The sequence below is a fragment of the Lepisma saccharinum genome, chromosome 30, assembly GCF_977018435.1.
Source record: "Lepisma saccharinum chromosome 30, izLepSacc3.1, whole genome shotgun sequence".
Taxonomy (NCBI): Eukaryota; Metazoa; Arthropoda; class Insecta; order Zygentoma; family Lepismatidae; genus Lepisma; species Lepisma saccharinum.
The window spans coordinates 40,255,183-40,276,000 of NC_139258.1; the positions used below are offsets into that span (position 1 = coordinate 40,255,183).

General features: G+C 35.4%; 1 protein-coding gene across 2 annotated transcripts in view; it reads left to right on the plus strand.

Annotated features, from left to right (window-relative positions):
• LOC145981754 (uncharacterized) overlaps window positions 1–20,818 on the plus strand; it is a 95,260-nt gene that overhangs the window by 64,048 nt on the left and 10,394 nt on the right. For both annotated transcript variants that reach the window (XM_083115161.1, XM_083115162.1), the window contains exon 2: window positions 11,788–12,028. In XM_083115161.1, the coding sequence (XP_082971287.1) occupies window positions 11,793–12,028 (236 nt within the window). In that variant the 5' untranslated portion in view covers window positions 11,788–11,792. The remainder of the gene's footprint in view (window positions 1–11,787; window positions 12,029–20,818) is intronic.

The window sequence follows — 20,818 nt, forward strand, 5'->3', positions numbered from 1 at the left end:
ACAAAGAAAGTTCTCGAGTTACTGTTTTAGTGTGTTAAATATTAACATGTTAGATTGAAGTATTATTTTCATGTAGGTATGTTCAAGAAAAACAAAATATTCTTGTTTCAGGTGCATGTAAGAAAGTATATAGCCCTAATACCTTAACCCAGGACAAAATAAGAGAGCATGTTGGGGATTGGCTGCACCAGGCCAAAACACACCTAAATAGGCAGTAAGTATTTTTACATTTATTGCCAATTGTATACATGCATATTTAGTTTTTGACAAGCATGATATGTGATTATCAGGGAGGCTACTCACCAGGAATTCTGGAAATTATGCATGAATTTTTCTCCATAGCTATTTGAAATTGCAAGTTTTATTAGTCCAAATGCCGTGAGGCAAGTTCTTTAGATTAGTTTTTTATGGAAGAAAGAAACAGCTGTGTTAAATTCCTTCAATTCAGTGACGTGCACTGAGGAGTAGCTAGTCTAGCAGAGATAGATCAATCAATCTCACATCTCGAATTATATTCAAATCACAATATTTATTGTCTTGTTAAAGCCCCCACAGCTCATAGCAAACACCTTTTTTTCCATGCTCTTCTCGTCCATCGGTGTTCTCCTCGGGCAAAGCTGGCTGGATACCCTAGCTCGCTCTTCTTCCGCCTGACCAGTTTCCAGGTAGAAACGGACACCCGAAAGAAAAGGAAGATTTCTACCTCTACCTCCCTTGCCCCCTCACCCCCCGCTGCCATGGTTGAAAGCCCAGGCTTTCAGGTCCCCCAGTCTATCTCCTATAGGACAGATATATATTTTTTTGTAAATCCACTAAAGAACTCAGGGTAAAATTTTCTGCAGTTCTCTGTATTTACTCAACATTTTACACATTGTACAATATGTATGTATAATATGGAATATAGTTTTATTATTTATGAAATGGGAACGTGTTATGTGCAGAGAATAATGTTATGCTTTTTTTTTCAAGTAGGGAATATATAATGATTAAATTACAAATATGTGCTCGGGCTCTCTCTCACTCTCGTTTTAGTAGTGTTTTATTTAAATATACTGCTCTTGGCCTGTAACAGTCATAAATACGGATGTATTTATTTGGGCAAGAGAACGCACGTTCATATTGTTGTTGGATTGGTTTATTTTACTTCGCTTTTCTGCCACATTTGGTTATCGGGAAAACGAGGATGAGTGATGATATGATGAAATTGATGAAGGTACCTCATATGAACAATCCAGGCCAGGATTCGAACCCATGATGAGTGCGCATTCTTGTTCCTATGTGTTATACTCTGCAGTGAATAATGAAATAATTTGGAAATAAAAATGTATCTCAGAACTCGAAAAGCCAAATGAACATTATTGAAGAAACTACAAAAAAGTGTGTTTTGTTACCTGTTTTGTTTTTGTGCATAAAGTGGACTTAAAACACCAAATCAACCAACCGTGGGGCACCAGAGGACACCAGGAGCTCCGGGTTCGAACCCCGGCCTGGGCATGGGTGTTCCTTGTGTTTGTCCCTTCATTAATTTTATCGTATCATCTTCGCAATTAACAAAATGTAACAAAAAAGAGACGCTAACAAAAATGAAATCAAATCATTGATTGATTGCTCGATTTGGTTTATTTTACTTCACTTTTCTCCACTTTTGGCTAATCGCGAAGATGATACGATAAAATTGATGAAGGGACACACACAAAGAATACCCATGGCCAAGCTGAGATTCTAACCCAAGATCTCTGGCTTACTAGTCAAATCAAATCGTTTTTTATTTTCGAATGTGGGTGTGGTTTACGTGTACTTTTTTTTAGTACTCATTCATCATTTTGTAATCTTTTCTTGTTATTGACATTCTTTTTTTTAGGAATACTGGGCCCTAAAGGTGGGAGGGGTGTGACTCACACCCCCTTGAGCATGCCACTGACTGCTACCCCAAGTGTCGACGTCACCGCATGTCACTGCTTCAATTAACTTGCTTTGCTGCAGCCTTTTGCAGAACAATTTATTTGACAGAGAGAAGATAATTGCAAGATATGATATGTTGAAGTTTATTAGGTAAATTTGAATTTAAAATTGTTATACAGTTAACAACTATTTTCTAGAGTAGTATGTATATTGCATAACATTTGTGACTTGTGTTTGTAGGGATTTCATTTTTGTTGCTTAGTCTCTTTTCTGCCACTTTTGGCTAATTGTGATGTGGATAAGTGATATGATGGAATTGGAAGGGACAATAATAAAGAATGCATAGGTCAGATTTCAAACCAGAGACCTCTGGTATCGTAGAATTTTTGGAAAGATGTAATTTACATTTACCTACTATATTTTACAAATGGGGAAGAATGAAGTACAAAATGCTAAATATTTAGGGTTTGTCAACTGCAGTATTACTTTGCACAATCTGCGTTATTGTAGAACATTAGTTTTGCTGAGGACTTTGGGATTGAAAGCTGGTCCTCTTTGCTCATGCTTAAACTAATATTTCAATAACTACATTACATAAATCTAATATCTGACACCTTTCTATAGATCCTGCATGTGGTCCTAGATATTTCTGGTTTGTTCAGACTGTTTTTAAACACTTATAACTGCTTAATTTAAATGAAGATAATTAATGTTCAAGTATTTATCCTGGCAGTAGCATATGCATTGGTATAGCCTGACAAGTTAAGTCCTGATATGCGCAGATCGCTGCGGAGCACTTCCTATTGCGTCATCATCTCAATCACTCTTCTATGTACTGGTCTGGCCTTGAGACTATGAGTGGTGCCAACTCAGCAAAATTAAGCTAAAGCAAATATGACAAACTATTTTTACTGTGTAGATTGTCGGTGCCGGCTCATATCAATTATCAGTGGTTCATTTGATTTAATCTGGTCATTGAAAATGCATGTAGTGCGCGGATCGTAAACTGTAGTATTACGCACGCTCATTAGTGCTTATAACAAAGAGAAACTACTGGGCAAATGACTTCATTTTCTGAATGAGACATCGAGCAGTGGTCTAGTTTCTTTTAAAGCAGAGTTGGGTGGGGGTTATTTTGTTTATCGTACAACAATCACTACAATCTCATAACACGCTTGCCTGTGTTCTTTTTTAAAGCATTGAAATGTTCTTGCTCTTTACTCTTGGCTGCATATTTTTGAAATACAAAAATCAAATCATGCCAGGTCCAACGAAATCCACAATCTGCTCTGGAAAGCCCCTTAGAGGACAGGCCAGATAAATTGTTTACAATGTTGCAACATATTTGCAAAATCAGAAGGAGTAACATAAAATTAAGTATAATGTTGTAGAGTCCACAAGTGCCGCCACGGGAGTATCTAAATGGATGGTTTCTCAAGTTTTAAAAGAATTAGGTTGATTTGTTGTTTTAAGTCCACTTTATGCACAGTAAGGCTAATCGGGACTGGACATACAGTTTAAAGTGGGATCCGAACCATTGTGTGCCTCCACCGCGAATCGAACCCGGGATCCCTTGATTACAAGCCGACAAAGCTACTACTGCGCCATCGGTGAGTTCAAGTTTTAAAAGAAGGAAAAGAGTCGTTGACGAAAGGTAAGTTGAAGTTCTGTACTCAGACAGGTAGAAAACAGCCCAGGAAAAAGCGAATACAAATTTCATTGAAAATCATCAGACCATTCCGCTCCCTCCAGATTGCAACACTGCACAACAGCTATTTGCAGAGTCTTGTTTTTAAACTTGTCAAGTTATATCACCTTAACTGTAGATTAAACTTTGAATTTTGGAGTGTAGATTTTTGGAATAAAGAAATTTTGAGTTGATTTCAAAATCTATTTTTTAACTTTCTATTTCAGAGAAATGAAGTTGAAGACCCCAGGGAACGTAAGAAGTGAAGAGGAACCAGTTGAAGAACCCCTTTAATGGCCGACAGCTTCATAGGAAGTGAAGAGGAATCAGTTGAAGAACCCCTTTAATGGCAGACAGCTTCATAGGAAGTGAAGAGGAATCAGTTGAAGAACCTCTTTAATGAAGACAGCTAGATTCCCATACAATAAAGATTTATAATAATTTGCGAAAATATGAAATATAGCTGAATAATTTGAAACTACCATATTTTCTTTTATACCTGCTTACATGTTTTGGGTGATATTTATGAACTGAAATTTAGTTATGCAATGAATATTAAAGGTAATAATTGGAAGTGCTACATGAACTTCCACTTTGACCAAACTACTTTCAAGGATTGCTAATAAAGTAATGTGTTTAGAGTGTATAATAATAGTTTCACTTACAGAATCGTCCAGGTATTCGATGTCCAGTTAGTAGGGATAGGACCAATTAATCGGTACTCTATCGGTATCGGGTGATATAGGCAGATCAGTTTATCGGTAAAATTAGATTATTTTACCAATCCGATATATAGATAAATATCTGATTTAGTGCAAAATTCTGCCATTTTGTCTCCATGCCCTTCTTCCTAAAAAGTTAATGTCTGAATATTCAACTTCTTTTGCACTGTGGTCACCACGAAACACACATTTATTAAGGAGATCAATGAACATTTCAGGTTCTTCAAGGACCATTTCTAATTTAATATCGGATCGGTAAATTTTTATATCTACTTTATCGGTATCGGCCAAAATTTAATATAGGCCCATCTCTACCAGTTAGTGTTATCAATGTGATTAATTTTTTATTTTAGTACATTTTGTCCATAATACTAATTTATCAATAACTATATGAACATCAGAATTGCAGATAAATTTCTCAATCCTTAACTGTTCCATTGCTTGCCCACGCTCTTTTTCTTTCTTTTCAAATGGCTATTTTATTTTGTTACATGTATTACCCACTTTATTTTCTACAAAAAATTCATCCATTTTTAATGGAAATTATTAAAATAAGATATTTGATTTAATGGTGTAGATTTTGCCCACTTAACCAATATTTTTCACTAATTAATTTTACCCTTAGTATCAAAGAACGGGTAATTAAAATAAAAATATTTATCCTTGAGTCTACCTTGAAAATGGTTTGGGTATGGATACTTGTCTGTTTGGCTACATTTTTATGGGAAATTATTATTTGATGTGTGCTTAAGAATTACAAAAAGAATGTTCTTATACACTTTCTGTACATAGAATAAAGTAAGAGTGTTTTAGAATTTACTGTTAGACAAACAGTTTTACGTTTATTAGTATGTTATTCTTTTTATCAAATTGTAACTTCTGTCAGTTACTAGGGATAAGGTGCAGGGTTAGTAGGAAAAATGGTGTAATAAAGAAAATTGGATCAATATTTACACACATTAAAAACCCAATTTTCTGATATGTATGTGTAACTATTGGTATAATTTTCTGATACACCATTTTTACCTACTAGTTCTTTACCTTATTCGCATCTGCCAGCTGTGTTAGTTGCCCAGCAAGATTGTGCTCAACTTGCTGCAAGTTTGAACACCTGGCTTGCAAGTTTCAGGTTAACTTGCAGCAAGCCTCATATCTTTAACACCTGCTTTGCAAGTTTCAGGTTAACTTGCAGCAAGCCTTGAGACTTCAAAACTTGCCTTACAAATTTCATGTTAACTTGCTGCAAGCCTTGAGACTTATCGTGCAAGTTAGCTGCAGGTTACAGTTAGAACTTACTGCAATTTCAAATGTTGGTAATTAGTACCTTCGCTTTCAATTTGCTGCAAATTTAGAGACTTGCTCAGAAAATTTTCCTGCAAGTTTCCGTTACTTGCATTGCAAATTTAATGTGGATTTGAGGTAAGTCTACCTTGCTATCTGGGTTCGAACCCGGATCTTCAGGGACAACGTAGTGCAGTGCAATAAAGTTATATCAGAAGATATTTTGAATTCGTTCTGTGTGGATATATACATTTACCCCAGTGTAATAAACTTGTAGAGTCGACACTAATTTTCATTGAACATACCCAAACCCTGAGTGTACAAGATTATCATATCTCCGGCGTGTATAAAGTTAGCACAATGGGTAACTCTGAATACTGGTCCCCGCAGCATAAGGAGTTAAGTGAAACTATTTGGTGTTCGGCATGAGTTACTATGTCCAGATATTCTGAGTGTATAGCAATATACTGTACAGTGTATCCCCCTTCCCCTATTTTCTCACCGACTTGCGGGGTAGTTTCAGATATTGTGACATCTATAACGTGGCATGTTGTTGTTGTTTCATGCTGTTATCTGGGTCGAGAGAAATCCAGTTTGTAACCCATGTTAAAGCAATATTGTGCATGCCAAATAGTTTCTTGTATTGAATAAAAATATGATTTATTACTATTCTCCACATACTACGATGCACTTTTGAAACTAGTATCAACAGATGAGATTTGCAAGTAATTAACAGTATTATTTTCCTGTAGTTTACGGTTATTACAAGCATAAGAAAACAGTTTTTCTTTGTGACGTTTCAGGAGAACACACGCTCCTTTCATCAGACATTTATTTTCATTTTGACTAAAGATACAGTTATAACAATGGTTAGTAATTTTTAAACAAAAAGAATCTGTTATATAATGGATGTTGTCAATGTTACATTGTTGTAATATAGCAACTTAACTGTGAAAAAAGCAGTCTGTTTTATTTTTATTTAAATTATGAATCCAAAATATCATCAGGCAATTCAAATTCATCATTGTTTTCACAAAGTCTCTTGATGTTTCCTGTTACATTAAATTTTAAAGATGGTGGCTTACTCCATTTGTGAAAAAGAAAACTCCATACTGGATCTATGTTACCATTTTCATTATTTAATTTATTCCAGTGTTCTTCTGCAATGAACGAAGCTTCCCAGACATTCAACTCTGTGTTTCCCGTTAATCTTTTTAAAACTCTTCTCTTTTTAATCAAATGCTTCTCTTCGATGATATGAGTTGACAAACCTGTTCTTGGGTTTAGATTTATAATGTCCAAATCGTGTTCGTGCCATCTTATTGCCATTTTCCTTGCTGTTTGTCCCACATAATCTTTTGAACATGAACAACTTATACTATATATTCCTGTGGTTTCCACATCTGGTAGAGAGTTTCTCATTTTGAATTCATTAAATGTACATTCCAAACTTCTTGGTGATTTAAAAACAATTTTGAAATTAAAACTTCTAAAAATTTTTGCAATTTTATGTGAGAATCCCTTGTGGAATGGAATGCACACAAATTTCTTTTCAACAGATTTTTCATCTTTGTCTGTATTTCTCTTTTCCTTTAGTTTTCTTGCAACTTGTTTTTTGATTTGGTTTATTCTGTTAGTGTGAAAACCATTTTCTTTTGCTATATTAAAGAGCCTTTCTTCTTCATTTTTGATATCCTCATTATTAGAACATAGTCTTTGTGCTCTCAGGAAAAAATTTAAAAATATGTTATCCATTGTTATACGCGAATGTTCTGATTTGGTATGGATATATTTTTCCCCCGCTAATTTTTTCTTATGGACTGATGTTTGAATTGTTGAGTCAGTTGTCTTAATTTGCAGATCAAGGAAAGAAATTACATTGTTATTCATGGGTTCGCAAGTGAATTTTATGCGACGATGTGATTCATTTAATAATTTAAATACGTCCATGATGGTGTTCTCATTTTTAGCGATAATTAGCACATCATCTACATATCTGATGTAGAGTTTGATATCCGCACCTATCGCATTAACAATTGGAGATTCTATGTAATGAAGGAAAATGCTGGAGATGATTCCGGATACTGGGTTTCCCATTGATAGACCATTACTTTGCTGATATATTTTGCCATCAAATAGAAAGTAATTGTAATTTGCACATACAGTAAACCATCGAACCATTTCCCATGATTCTACTGGGTTAACCTTCATCTCAATAAGCCATCTGTGTAATGCATCTGTGGCACCTTCTATTGGGACACTAGGATATAAATTTTCAACATCAAAACTTGCAATACGATACTCATTATTCCAAACAATATTTTTTAGTTTCTGTTTCACTTCAAATGCATTTTTAACACTGAATGGTGTTTGTTGTTTAATTATAGCAAGTCTTTCAACTAAATATTTGGATAGTTTGTATGTAGGATGTGTGAAAGTTGCAATGATGGGTCGTATTGGAGTTCCTGGTTTGTGAGTTTTTGGTAGTCCAAAGGCAATCGGCAGGGTTGAATTCTTGACAATGAGTTTTTTCTTCATTTCTCTTGGTATCGTGATACTGCTTTCAATTACTTTCTTTACCTCATTTATTATTTTAGTTATAGGGTTTCGAGAGGTTTCTGTGAAATTGTTTACTTTGAAACATTCTTCCATTTTTTCTTTATAGTCCTTAATTCGGATAAGGACAGGTTTATTTTCCTTGTCCGATTTTATTAAGAAAATGTCGTTTTCTTTCAACCAAATCTTGAAACTATGAACTTTTTTCCCCAACCTTATATGCTCTTTCTCCCGTTCCGTGTATTTTGGACCTCTGTTATTTCTTCTGTTGTATTCAAAACTTAACCGTTCGTCAAGAGCATCATGTGTGAGACTTCGTAATTTTCTCTTTTCCTCCTCATCATCTAAGAAATTCAGTGCTTTCTCTATTGAAATCACAAAATCTTCCTTGTGTATATAAGCACTACCAACTGAAAATTTCATTCCGAATTGAAAAATTTCTATATACTCATCAGGTACCTCAATATCCGTAAGATTTATAAATAATCTGTTGTCAATGTTCTTAGTTTTTATTTTACCAGTGACATTAACTGCTTCCCTTCTTTCATTGTTGTTGTATATAACTTGTTCTTCTTGAATTAGCTGGTAGAATTTCCTATCAAGTCTCCTTTCTGAAAGCTTGATGTAGTGTTGTACAACTTGTTGTGTAGCTCTGTTTACTTTATCCCATATGAGTGGATGCAAGGAATTTGACAATGTTATGTGGAGATCATATGTCTTTCGAGAAAGGCTGTCCAATTCTGAGTACGAGTCCCTGATTAGTCGTCCTATCATTAACATTTGTAGCTTTCCTTTAAATTCACTGGTGTAGGTATTACGAGTTCGAACTTTCCACTTCAAAAAATTTGGCACTATATTGTTTAACTTGCATCTTCTCAAAAATCTGATTCTCTGAAGTGTTGTTTGAATCTTGATTTGATATTGCTGGAATGTACGTACCTCTCTCCCCGTAATAGATGAATAATAGTTTTTCTTGTATGTACGCATTGCTTGCATTATAGAATTATTTTCCTGTAGTTTACGGTTATTACAAGCATAAGAAAACAGTTTTTCTTTGTGACGTTTCAGGAGAACACACGCTCCTTTCATCAGACATTTATTTTCATTTTGACTAAAGATACAGTTATAACAATGGTTAGTAATTTTTAAACAAAAAGAATCTGTTATATAATGGATGTTGTCAATGTTACATTGTTGTAATATAGCAACTTAACTGTGAAAAAAGCAGTCTGTTTTATTTTTATTTAAATTATGAATCCAAAATATCATCAGGCAATTCAAATTCATCATTGTTTTCACAAAGTCTCTTGATGTTTTCTGTTACATTAAATTTTAAAGATGGTGGCTTACTCCATTTGTGAAAAAGAAAACTCCATACTGGATCTATGTTACCATTTTCATTATTTAATTTATTCCAGTGTTCTTCTGCAATGAACGAAGCTTCCCAGACATTCAACTCTGTGTTTCCCGTTAATCTTTTTAAAACTCTTCTCTTTTTAATCAAATGCTTCTCTTCGATGATATGAGTTGACAAACCTGTTCTTGGGTTTAGATTTATAATGTCCAAATCGTGTTCGTGCCATCACATCGTCGCATAAAATTCACTTGCGAACCCATGAATAACAATGTAATTTCTTTCCTTGATCTGCAAATTAAGACAACTGACTCAACAATTCAAACATCAGTCCATAAGAAAAAATTAGCGGGGGAAAAATATATCCATACCAAATCAGAACATTCGCGTATAACAATGGATAACATATTTTTAAATTTTTTCCTGAGAGCACAAAGACTATGTTCTAATAATGAGGATATCAAAAATGAAGAAGAAAGGCTCTTTAATATAGCAAAAGAAAATGGTTTTCACACTAACAGAATAAACCAAATCAAAAAACAAGTTGCAAGAAAACTAAAGGAAAAGAGAAATACAGACAAAGATGAAAAATCTGTTGAAAAGAAATTTGTGTGCATTCCATTCCACAAGGGATTCTCACATAAAATTGCAAAAATTTTTAGAAGTTTTAATTTCAAAATTGTTTTTAAATCACCAAGAAGTTTGGAATGTACATTTAATGAATTCAAAATGAGAAACTCTCTACCAGATGTGGAAACCACAGGAATATATAGTATAAGTTGTTCATGTTCAAAAGATTATGTGGGACAAACAGCAAGGAAAATGGCAATAAGATGGCACGAACACGATTTGGACATTATAAATCTAAACCCAAGAACAGGTTTGTCAACTCATATCATCGAAGAGAAGCATTTGATTAAAAAGAGAAGAGTTTTAAAAAGATTAACGGGAAACACAGAGTTGAATGTCTGGGAAGCTTCGTTCATTGCAGAAGAACACTGGAATAAATTAAATAATGAAAATGGTAACATAGATCCAGTATGGAGTTTTCTTTTTCACAAATGGAGTAAGCCACCATCTTTAAAATTTAATGTAACAGAAAACATCAAGAGACTTTGTGAAAACAATGATGAATTTGAATTGCCTGATGATATTTTGGATTCATAATTTAAATAAAAATAAAACAGACTGCTTTTTTCACAGTTAAGTTGCTATATTACAACAATGTAACATTGACAACATCCATTATATAACAGATTCTTTTTGTTTAAAAATTACTAACCATTGTTATAACTGTATCTTTAGTCAAAATGAAAATAAATGTCTGATGAAAGGAGCGTGTGTTCTCCTGAAACGTCACAAAGAAAAACTGTTTTCTTATGCTTGTAATAACCGTAAACTACAGGAAAATAATTCTATAATGCAAGCAATGCGTACATACAAGAAAAACTATTAATTAACAGTAGCGTGATGAATGAATAAAATTCAATTTCCATTGTATGTATTGTATGTTTTTTATGCTAGCTTTGTTTTTGTACCCTCAGTTATGAGTTCTATCTACCTTGGAGGGGGTGGTACCATTCACCAGCTGTACCCACTTGAGAATTCAACATATTTATTATTTTTTTTAATTGACCGATTTAATTTTTTACATATGAAATTTGTTTCAGTGCATGGAAAACACAAATAAGTGAGATATTTGAACCCAAAGTATGAACCCGCATAGGTAAAAGACCTGCCATTTTGGAGTACTTTCACCACTTTTCATTAGGAAAAACAGTTTGTGTACACACACAAGCAGTGAAAGCACACGTTGAAAGTTACTATCAATTCCTAACCTAACAATGTCAAATTATAGCTGCTTTTGTGCAATGTCATATTGGGTGCTATATTCACTTGCATGAAGCTTTTGGGTTGGTCTGCTTCATAACCAGATCACACTCTAAGATAACATGCACCTTACTTCACAATAACACATTTCCGTGAGCTAAATACAACTGAAAACTTTAATAAACAACATAATGTTCATAAACCATGCAAAATATTTAACTTTCTTGAAGGGTTATAGAAGGTCAAGGGTACAGATAGTTTTTTTTTAATTAATGTACACAGAAAATGAATTAGGATAATTGAAGTAAATTATAAAGAAATAATGAAAGGGCATGTCTAGCCTGAACACCAGTTTGTCAGTGTAACAGGAAAAGAAAATTGGAAGCATTTACTGAAAATGTGTTACTTGTGCCTTACTAGACAATTTTAATTTTACATGAACTGTTCTATTCCAGCTGCCATGAATCGTGCCGAGGGAAAATCTGAGACAGTACCAGCAGCTGAAGATGCATCAAATGAGGAGGAGAAATGCCCCAATGCAGAACCAGCAGCTGAAGATGCATCAAATGAGGAGGAGGAATGCCCCGATGCAGAACCAGAAGCTGAAGATTCATCACATGAGGAGGAGGAATGCACTGATGCAGAATCAGAAGCTGAAGATTCATCAAATGAGGAGGAGGAATCCACCGATGATGAGTAAGTCAGATTTTTAACCTTTAGTGGACTGGACCCTTTTTACACTGTAAAACTATCTCTGGAAAGGAGTTCATCAGACACATTCTTTTCAAATGTGCAGTGATATTGTGTTCAATAATCGTTGAAGAGAAACTACTGATTGTAAATAGTTGATGCTGCAATTCTGTTATTTGGGGAAAGAACAGGCTCTTCTGGGAAGAGCATTCCAACAAGCAATGATTTTAATTCATTCAGGCTATGTCGTCATACTAATTTTTTTTTTCCAATCTCATGTCTAGAACTTAATTTTTTGTGTAAAATGCCACACATGTAAGGCTGGAATGCCCCATATACGTACATATACTCATATCTGAAAAGTTCATGCTAAATTTAAGTACATTTCTTTACAAAAGGAAGCAGTATTCAACCAACCTGCAATACTTGTGTTTCACTGAAATTTAAGTATGTCTATTTTGTGTGTGTGTGTTTGTGTACATAGAAATAATCTGTTTATTGTTAATGAATTTTGAACACAGCAGTAGTCATATACATTGCCACGTCCAATATTTCCCAGGCTGTGTAAGATAACAGGAATCAAATATCAAGAGTTGTTCGAAGAAATTGAGTCATGTGGTAGTATTTAAAGGTTAATATGGACTTTCGTCATAATCATGCGAGTAGTAGAGATCTCAACAGTGAAACTCTGGTAACTTACATTTATCTGTTTGCAGCATAAATGCAAGGCATTTCAAATTGTAGTTAGTTACCATCTACATCAACTAAAAATAGCCACTTTATCTCAGGAGGCATTATTATTATTATTATTATTATTATTTTTTGTTTTTGCAAATAGGGTCTAAGAGAGCCATGAATCAACTAAGATAAGATATGAAATCTGATCTTAAAACATTTAATTTGTTAATTAATACAAGATTGTATTAAAGCAATTGATTCTTGTGTCGAAGTGTCCTTCCTAACTTCCTAATGAAGGCTGAACTGGTAACAGCATGAATAACTCTGCAACACATTCTAATAAATGGCTGAGTTTATCGTATCGCTGCAGATTATAGCTAGCAACAGTGCAAAAAATTGATAATGGGATGTTTATTTTTCGGGATTGATGATACACCTGATACAGAAAACACGCAAACATTAAAAAACATACTGTACTCGTTATTGAAAGAAAGGTAATGGAAATTTCCGTGAGCAAGCGTGAAATAGTAAAAAATTTGTTTTTAGAACTTAATTTAAAAATTCAGCCACCAGGTGAAAATTTTCAGGTGCAATGGCAACAGAGTACACTGTATTTTTCATGATTTAGAATTGAAGTCCACTAAATATCTTTTAACATGAAATGTGACGAACATTTCACCACTGCAAGAGAGAAAGTCTTTCTACATTTTTTTTTTGCATCACTATAATGTCACTTTTGGCTAATTGCACCACAATGAAATTTTACAGTTGGGCCTATTCAGGTATGCCCACAGGGGAGTTTCATGATGCGCCCGCATCATGGGAATTTTTGGGGGGGACAAAATTTTGTTCCAATTCTATATATCTTCACACAAAATGGAGGGGGGGGGGGATCGTTTTGTTTGATTGACTTGTTATTGACTTTTAGTATTGGTTACTATGTACAGTTTTTCTACCTACCTGTGGGTGATCTCGGCGATAGGGTTGAAATGAAGCACCACCTCTTATGCCTTTAGTATAGGTTTGGATGAGGGGGACGTGCTGTTCGCTTTAATACAAGGTTAGTCGAGCAGTAAGTGAGTGAACCTACAGTACCTAAAGTAAACATATATTGCTTAAATATGTCGGTATTATATTGTTCCGCAAATTTTGTCTGACCAAATTAATTTGAGTAAATAATTCGGCATAAAGGGGGGGGGGGTGAATGTTCTGACTTTTTGGGGGGAAGTGCATCATAGGCCTTTTGGGGGGATAGGCATCCCTAGGCATATTAATTAGTTGTTAGTGTATTAGTAAAAACATTTTTAAGGTCTTAAGAGCAGGGTGGCGACAGACCTGGAAAACCGGGAAAAGTCAGGGAATTTGAGGTGTCAAAAAAAGTCAGGGAATTTAGTCTTCATTGACTTCGAACACTCTTTTGACGAAAATTGCTATAACTCGGACACTATGGGAGCAATCTACTTCGGATAACTTTTGTTTTGCAGCTAAAACATCAGCGCATGCAACGGTGTACAATTTACAACACCAGACCGAGGAAGGGGGCTTGGGGGCACGTCCCCCGAATTTCAATGGAAAGAACAAAAATCTGGAGTTTGCCCCCTCTTCTCCCGCTATTTTGGGGAGAAGGCGCAAACTTTAGTATTATTTTCAAAGAATCGACATTTCTCAAGAGAATGAAACATGTTTCATGTTCTTTGGTGCCATACAAGTTGAATAATATGCCAAAATGTGATTTTTTCTTTTCTTTACGAAAAATAGGTAATTTGCAGTTTTGGAGGAAAATTGTTATAACTTGGGCACTATGGGAGCAATCTACTTCGGATAAGTTTTGGTTTTCAGATAAAACATCATAGCATGCAACCGTGTACAATTCAGAACGCCGAACCGAGGAATGGGGGTTTGGGGGGAGTGACTACCTAATTTCAATGAAAAAAAACAACATAAAAATCTGGAGTTTACCCCCCTCTTCTCCCGCGATTTGGGAAGAAGGTGCGAACTTTAGTATTCTTTTCAAAGAATGGACATTTCTCAAGAGAATGAAACATGTTTCATGTTCTTTGGTGCCATACAAGTTGAATAATATGCCAAAATGTGATTTTTTCTTTTTTTTACGAAAAATAGGTAATTTGCATGTTTGGAGGAAAATTGTTATAACTCGGGTACTATGGGAGCAATCTACTTCGGATAAGTTTTGGTTTTCAGATAGAACATCATAGCATGCAACCGTGTACAATTCAGAACGCCGAACCAAGGAAGGGGGGGTTTGGGGTGGTGTGACCCCCGAATTTCAATGGAAAAAACAAAAATGTGGAGTTTGCTGCATTCTTTTCAAAGAATGGACATTTCTCAAGAGAATGAAACATGTTTCATGTTCTTGGGTGCCATACAAGTTGAATAATAAGCCAAAATGTGAAACGGTTTTTTACGAAAAATAGGTAATTTGCATTTTTGGAGGAAAATTGTTATAACGTGGGCACTATGGGAGCAATCTACTTCGGATAAGTTTTGGTTTTCAGATAAAACATCATAGCATGCAACCGTGTACAATTCAGAACGCCGAACCGAGGAAAGGGGGTTTGGGGGGAGTGAGTACCTAATTTCAATGAAAAAAAACCATAAAAATCTGGAGTTTACCCTCTCTTCTCCCGCTATTTGGGAAGAAGGTGCGAACTTTAGTATTCTTTTCAAAGAATGGACATTTCTCAAGAGAATGAAACTTGTTTCATGTTCTTTGGTGCCATACAAGTTGAATAATGAGCCAAAATGTGAAATAAAACTCTGTTCGGAAATGTGGCATGGATATGTTGCGGGGGGGGGGGGGGGGGGGAAGGAAGTTGGTCATCAATATGAATTTCCCAGGCTTGCTCCTGACCTGTGTCAGAGTTTCCACCCAAACATAAGAGTATGAAGGTCCAGAAAGCACATTCATTTCGTAATCAGCACCATGATACCATATGGTATCATCGGGCCAGTACGACCATACTCTGATGATACCATATGGTTGGTATCATCGGAGGAGTAAAGTTAAGCCTCTAAATATTATGTGGAAAATGCATTGAATTATAATTTTTTCTTGTCCGTATGGGAGTAGTAAGGGGACTTGTCAACAGATGGAAGGGATAAGAGCAGGTGGTGCCGTCCGATAGTTGTCGGACGTCGTAGTAAGTCATTTTGTTGGGCAAACTGAAGGAACATGGAAACAAATAGGTTCCATTGATACATACGATTTTTGTCGAAAATTACCACCCGACAAAGTATCTCACTACAACATGGGACAGAAATTGCATGGACTGAAACATCCAACAAAAATCGCCTGCATAAACAAAAAGAGATTTAGACTGCAAATATGCTGCTGGAATTTTATTACTCTTCTGGCTCACTTCACCTTATTGAATGTAGCAGTGCTTGCGAAGGCTTTCTTTCATCATCCTGACGTATTACTGGTTTCGCACAAGTTAACATACGTTTACAATGACATTGCAATATTCTTAGATATCAAGAAGAATCCAACCAAACTGGATATATATTGAATACTATCACCAAAAAGCGAAACATAAATCTACATTGGTGAACGTTCTAAAAATTGGCAAGTGCTCCCAGCCTCCAATTTACTACAACACTAGTATTGCAATGAAATTAACGCCACTCTCTGTCCTATCTGTTTAATCTCGTGAGAGATGGTCTTACATCTCTCACTGAGTAAAGTTAATGTCCAATATTATGAAATAAAATACTAATAATAAATACGTAAATATTTTAATATCATATTTACTCGAATCATTCAATCATAACAGCAAATCACTTCCTTCAAGAATTGACTTTTCTCTGCCAGCCCCGCTAAATTTTCACTTTCCATCTACTGATTTATACGAGAGATGGCCAGAAAGTAATTTCCAATTAGTAGGTACATTGATTTTTCGCAAACGCCAAAACCGTGAAAAATGGTAATTGCTGTGAAACTATGTTTATGAATGTGCAGTGATGTCTGGACACATTTTTCACCCGTTCGAAATATCGAAATAATGCGAATTGTAGGCATTTTTAGGGTTTTTTTTTAAAGAAATGTCCTAAAACAATGAAAAATTACATGAAATCCAACATTCTTGTCTTTTCTAGGCCATGTTTGTGTACATAGAACATGCAAGTTTTCCAACATTTTACTCAAGAGTAAACTATAGAGTTATACGTACGTGGAATAATTCTGACAGCCACATTAAATCATTTATTTCCCACGATTTTTTCAACTTCTATCAAAACCATTTGCATCAGAGAGCAAAGTGGCAGGATTCTAACATGAGATCGAGTGCGTATCTACCGTCACACGGGAGCCACATCTTCATATTTGTCGCACGAGATATGTTTTGAATTACCAAGCTAAGTGCTCTCCATCGGCATTTGTAATAATGGAGCTCAGTCGTTAGGGCATCTGACTACTATGTGAGAGACCCGGGGTCGATCCCTGCGGGAGAGAACAGAGATGTTTTCCACCTATTCAAACTGCTCCGGTGCCCACCCAGCATCATATGAAACTGGTACCTTGAGGAAACTTTGAGGGATAAAGGTAGCCAGGAGCGTGGTGCTGATCACATCACCCCCACCTTCAGCCGTGATCAAGAAGGTGTGAGGCCCTAACTCCACACCAAAATTCCATTATCTAAAATCCTTACCTTAAAATTAATAAAGGGGTATGGAAAATAACTTTCCCAAAATAACTTTCAAGATATCAAACTCTCGCGAAGAGGCATAAGCCATGTGACTTACAATTTGAAACAGTAGTTTAAAAACACCATGAAGGTATAATTTCAGATATTTGCCAGAAAATGCGCTAAAATGAAAATGTGAATTTTCGGAAAAATTTTCGGCATAATCACCACCGTTGTTCTGGCATGTGTCGCAGCATGGCACTAAATTTTGTATGCCCATGGTGTATGTGTCTGACAGCAAAGACTGTAACTATCTCTACCAGAATGTAGCTGCCAAATCCTTGCCTTGCCAGAAACCTCTTCAGTTAAACAAAGAGATGAAAGTAGGTACATTCAAGGCCAGGGCTGTACAGGGAGTGGTCTAAGGTCTCTCACCTGAAGTGATGCAAAGGGCCCGTGTGTACTCAGCTCTATGTTGTTGTGCACATTCGATTGGCCTTTCGTGAATTGTCTGACCATACTATCACTCACGACGTCCAGTCTGCACAACTCAAACGATTGCTGGTGGCTCTGTGCCAAATTCTGAGCGTGCAATGTAGGCTACATCGCAGTCGGTGGGAGACTTTATGAGAGCTGCAATCTTTAACCTAGAACTGTCCTAAACCGGCTACATTGCAACTGTACCAGATTACAGCTACATGCCACTTCTTCCTGCCTGTATGTGTGTGTGTCGCTCTCCAACCACTAGTGCTGCGTATAGGCACCATTGGAGCTTTTTCAGGATGCCCCTCATAAATGAACTTTCAGAAGCTTTTATTATTAGTGTGTTCCTGTTTTAATGTGTGTTTAGCTAAATCAGGTACCTATACAATGCAATTCTATAAATTCCTTGTGTTAAATTTCTAATACTTACATACCCTTTTCGTCAGCATTAATGGTATAACTGCATGTTGTCAGTTTCACAGCACTTCACTTGGATATACTGTACTGAAGCAGAAATCCCATCGATAATGTAAGGAAATATGACACTTTCTTTTGTTCGATTCAGTTGTTTCACTTATATGCAAGAGTTAAGTTGTTTGCTTTACAGAGAAGAGAGTAGTAGCTTTATGCATTGAAAAATGAGTCCGCACTCATAGTTTTTGCAAGCAGAGGGTTCCAAACCTCAGTGGAAATATCAACATATAATACCGAGAATGTATAAGGAGACTGATAAATTACAAATTGTATTCCTTAATCAATCACTCTTCACTCTTATCTCATTTAGTCGTAACTTTAGAAATAATCAAGTATTTTATTTTAAACTTACTGCGTATGACAAAATTCCATAATCCTTCCTTAGCTTGTGAATTGTAATAATTTTCCAAATTCACTATTTTGCAGTTTGAATTCAAATCATAGAGAATAGAGAAATTAAGTCAATTTAATAGAAGATAATATTGGTACTTAGCAAAACCATACGTGGATCTGTATGAGTTTATTATTTCCATTTGCAAAAACATCGATTTAGTTTAGTTTGTAATTGTCAGGGAAAAATGTAAATTTTGTCCTGGAAAACCTGGAAAAGTCAGGGAATTTCATTTCTGCTTGTTTGTAGCCACCTTGTAAGAGAATCCCAAAATAACATTGCAAAAAAATGGTAATGCCTGATGTTGCAAAATTCATACATTTCTTTATTTTTGGAACAGCATTGTGGGAAAAAATGAATTTTGTGATTAAATGATTCTCATGTGAAATTATGAGCATTTTTAAAAGCAAAACTCTGGTAGTATGATGATATGGCATAGCGGAAAATTTACACACAATTAAAATTTATAAATATTCTGAACTATTTTCGATTGTTACAATTGGCAATTCTCAATTGGTAAGAATAACAGTATCATTGGTTCAAAGTGGTATTGATTCAGCCATGTACTATACACTTTTGTCTGTGAATGTGTACAACTTTCTACTTTTTTATCAAAAATATTAATGTCTCTGTTCTCTGTTGTTTAGACTTAACATAGATGAAATAAAAGTCACTAATACAACTCCGAACGTGACAACGCTAGTTTAATTATGTTCACTTGCATATAATACAGGGTAAGTCAAAAAGAATGAAACAACTTTATACAGTTATTATGACGTAACTATTTATCAGTGGCGTTGTGTGCGGTTCACATACGGGTGTTCACAATTTTTTTACTCCTCTCCCTTGTAACTTCATCTTCAATTGAAAACGTAAGAATAACAGTTCAACTTATTTTCAACAATTTCCCCCAAAAATCACGCTATATTTGAAGTAACACAAGATTGTTTATTCAATTAACACCCTTTTAATAACATAATTTACAATTAGTAATGGCTAGTCCAAACTAATTAGTAGAACATGCAATCTACTTTCTATTACACCGACCATATGTTAACCAAGGACATTCATTCAGCATTGAAAGCACGTGCATCGTTAGCAGGACAGAGGGGAAAACGCGTCCAGCCCAGAAAAAATGTATTTTGTGTATTAAGATATTTGGGTATTATACAAAATGTCACCCCGCTCTCAATAACACTGTTGCGATAACTATGAAGTGTCAGTCAATGTGACATTGCTCATATTCCTTCTTCCCTCGTGTTTCCTATTTTCCTCCTAGCATCATTTTGCCATGGTTCAGAGAGATTGATTTTCAAGCATTTAAAGCAAGGGTTCCCAAATTTCTTTGCTTCACAGTGCCCTTAGTGTTTAAGGATTTTTCCACGGCGACCAGAATGTAGCTCTCTCTAATATTTGCAACACTACATTACTTGTAAGATTGCATGCCTTTTAAGTTAAAAATGAAACACGTATTTCAAGTTCAGGAACATTTCATATGTAAAAATGTACTAAATAAGCACATATTTGAAACATTCATAGCATTGACTAACAATTCAGTGAAAATATTGGAACATTTCGCAGCGCCTCTGTAAGTCAACCAGCGCCCTTGTAAATGGTAACAAATGCCCAGGATGTGTCCTTTGCCCGTTAATGCATTCGAGTGAATTGATGAATTACAAGAACTGTCCCATGAAAAAAGAATAACATTTCTCTTTTACATATTTTAAATTTATCTGTTGCAAACAAGACTACTTACTGATTTGCCCAAATAAGTGGCTAAAGAATGTGCATGTTTAGTGTGCTCTTTAGCCACCTATTCGGACAAATCAGTAAGTAGTCTTGTTTGCAATAGATACATTTGCACACGAACTCGCTCCTGAAGGATGACCGGCCAAAGTCTATAATTGAGCTCTAGATATTACACAGAAAATAAAATTGTCACTGTGGGTCAAGTAATTGAACGCTACACACCAACGCACAATGCACTTAATAACGATATCAAGAGAAATAATAAAAATTAAATTCTACATTATGCAACTATGTAGCGCAGACCGTCTCGAGTCCCCCTAGACATGCCTTGTATATGCTGCCCCTGGTGCCGAATACAAGAAGTATTGCCGCTTGCAT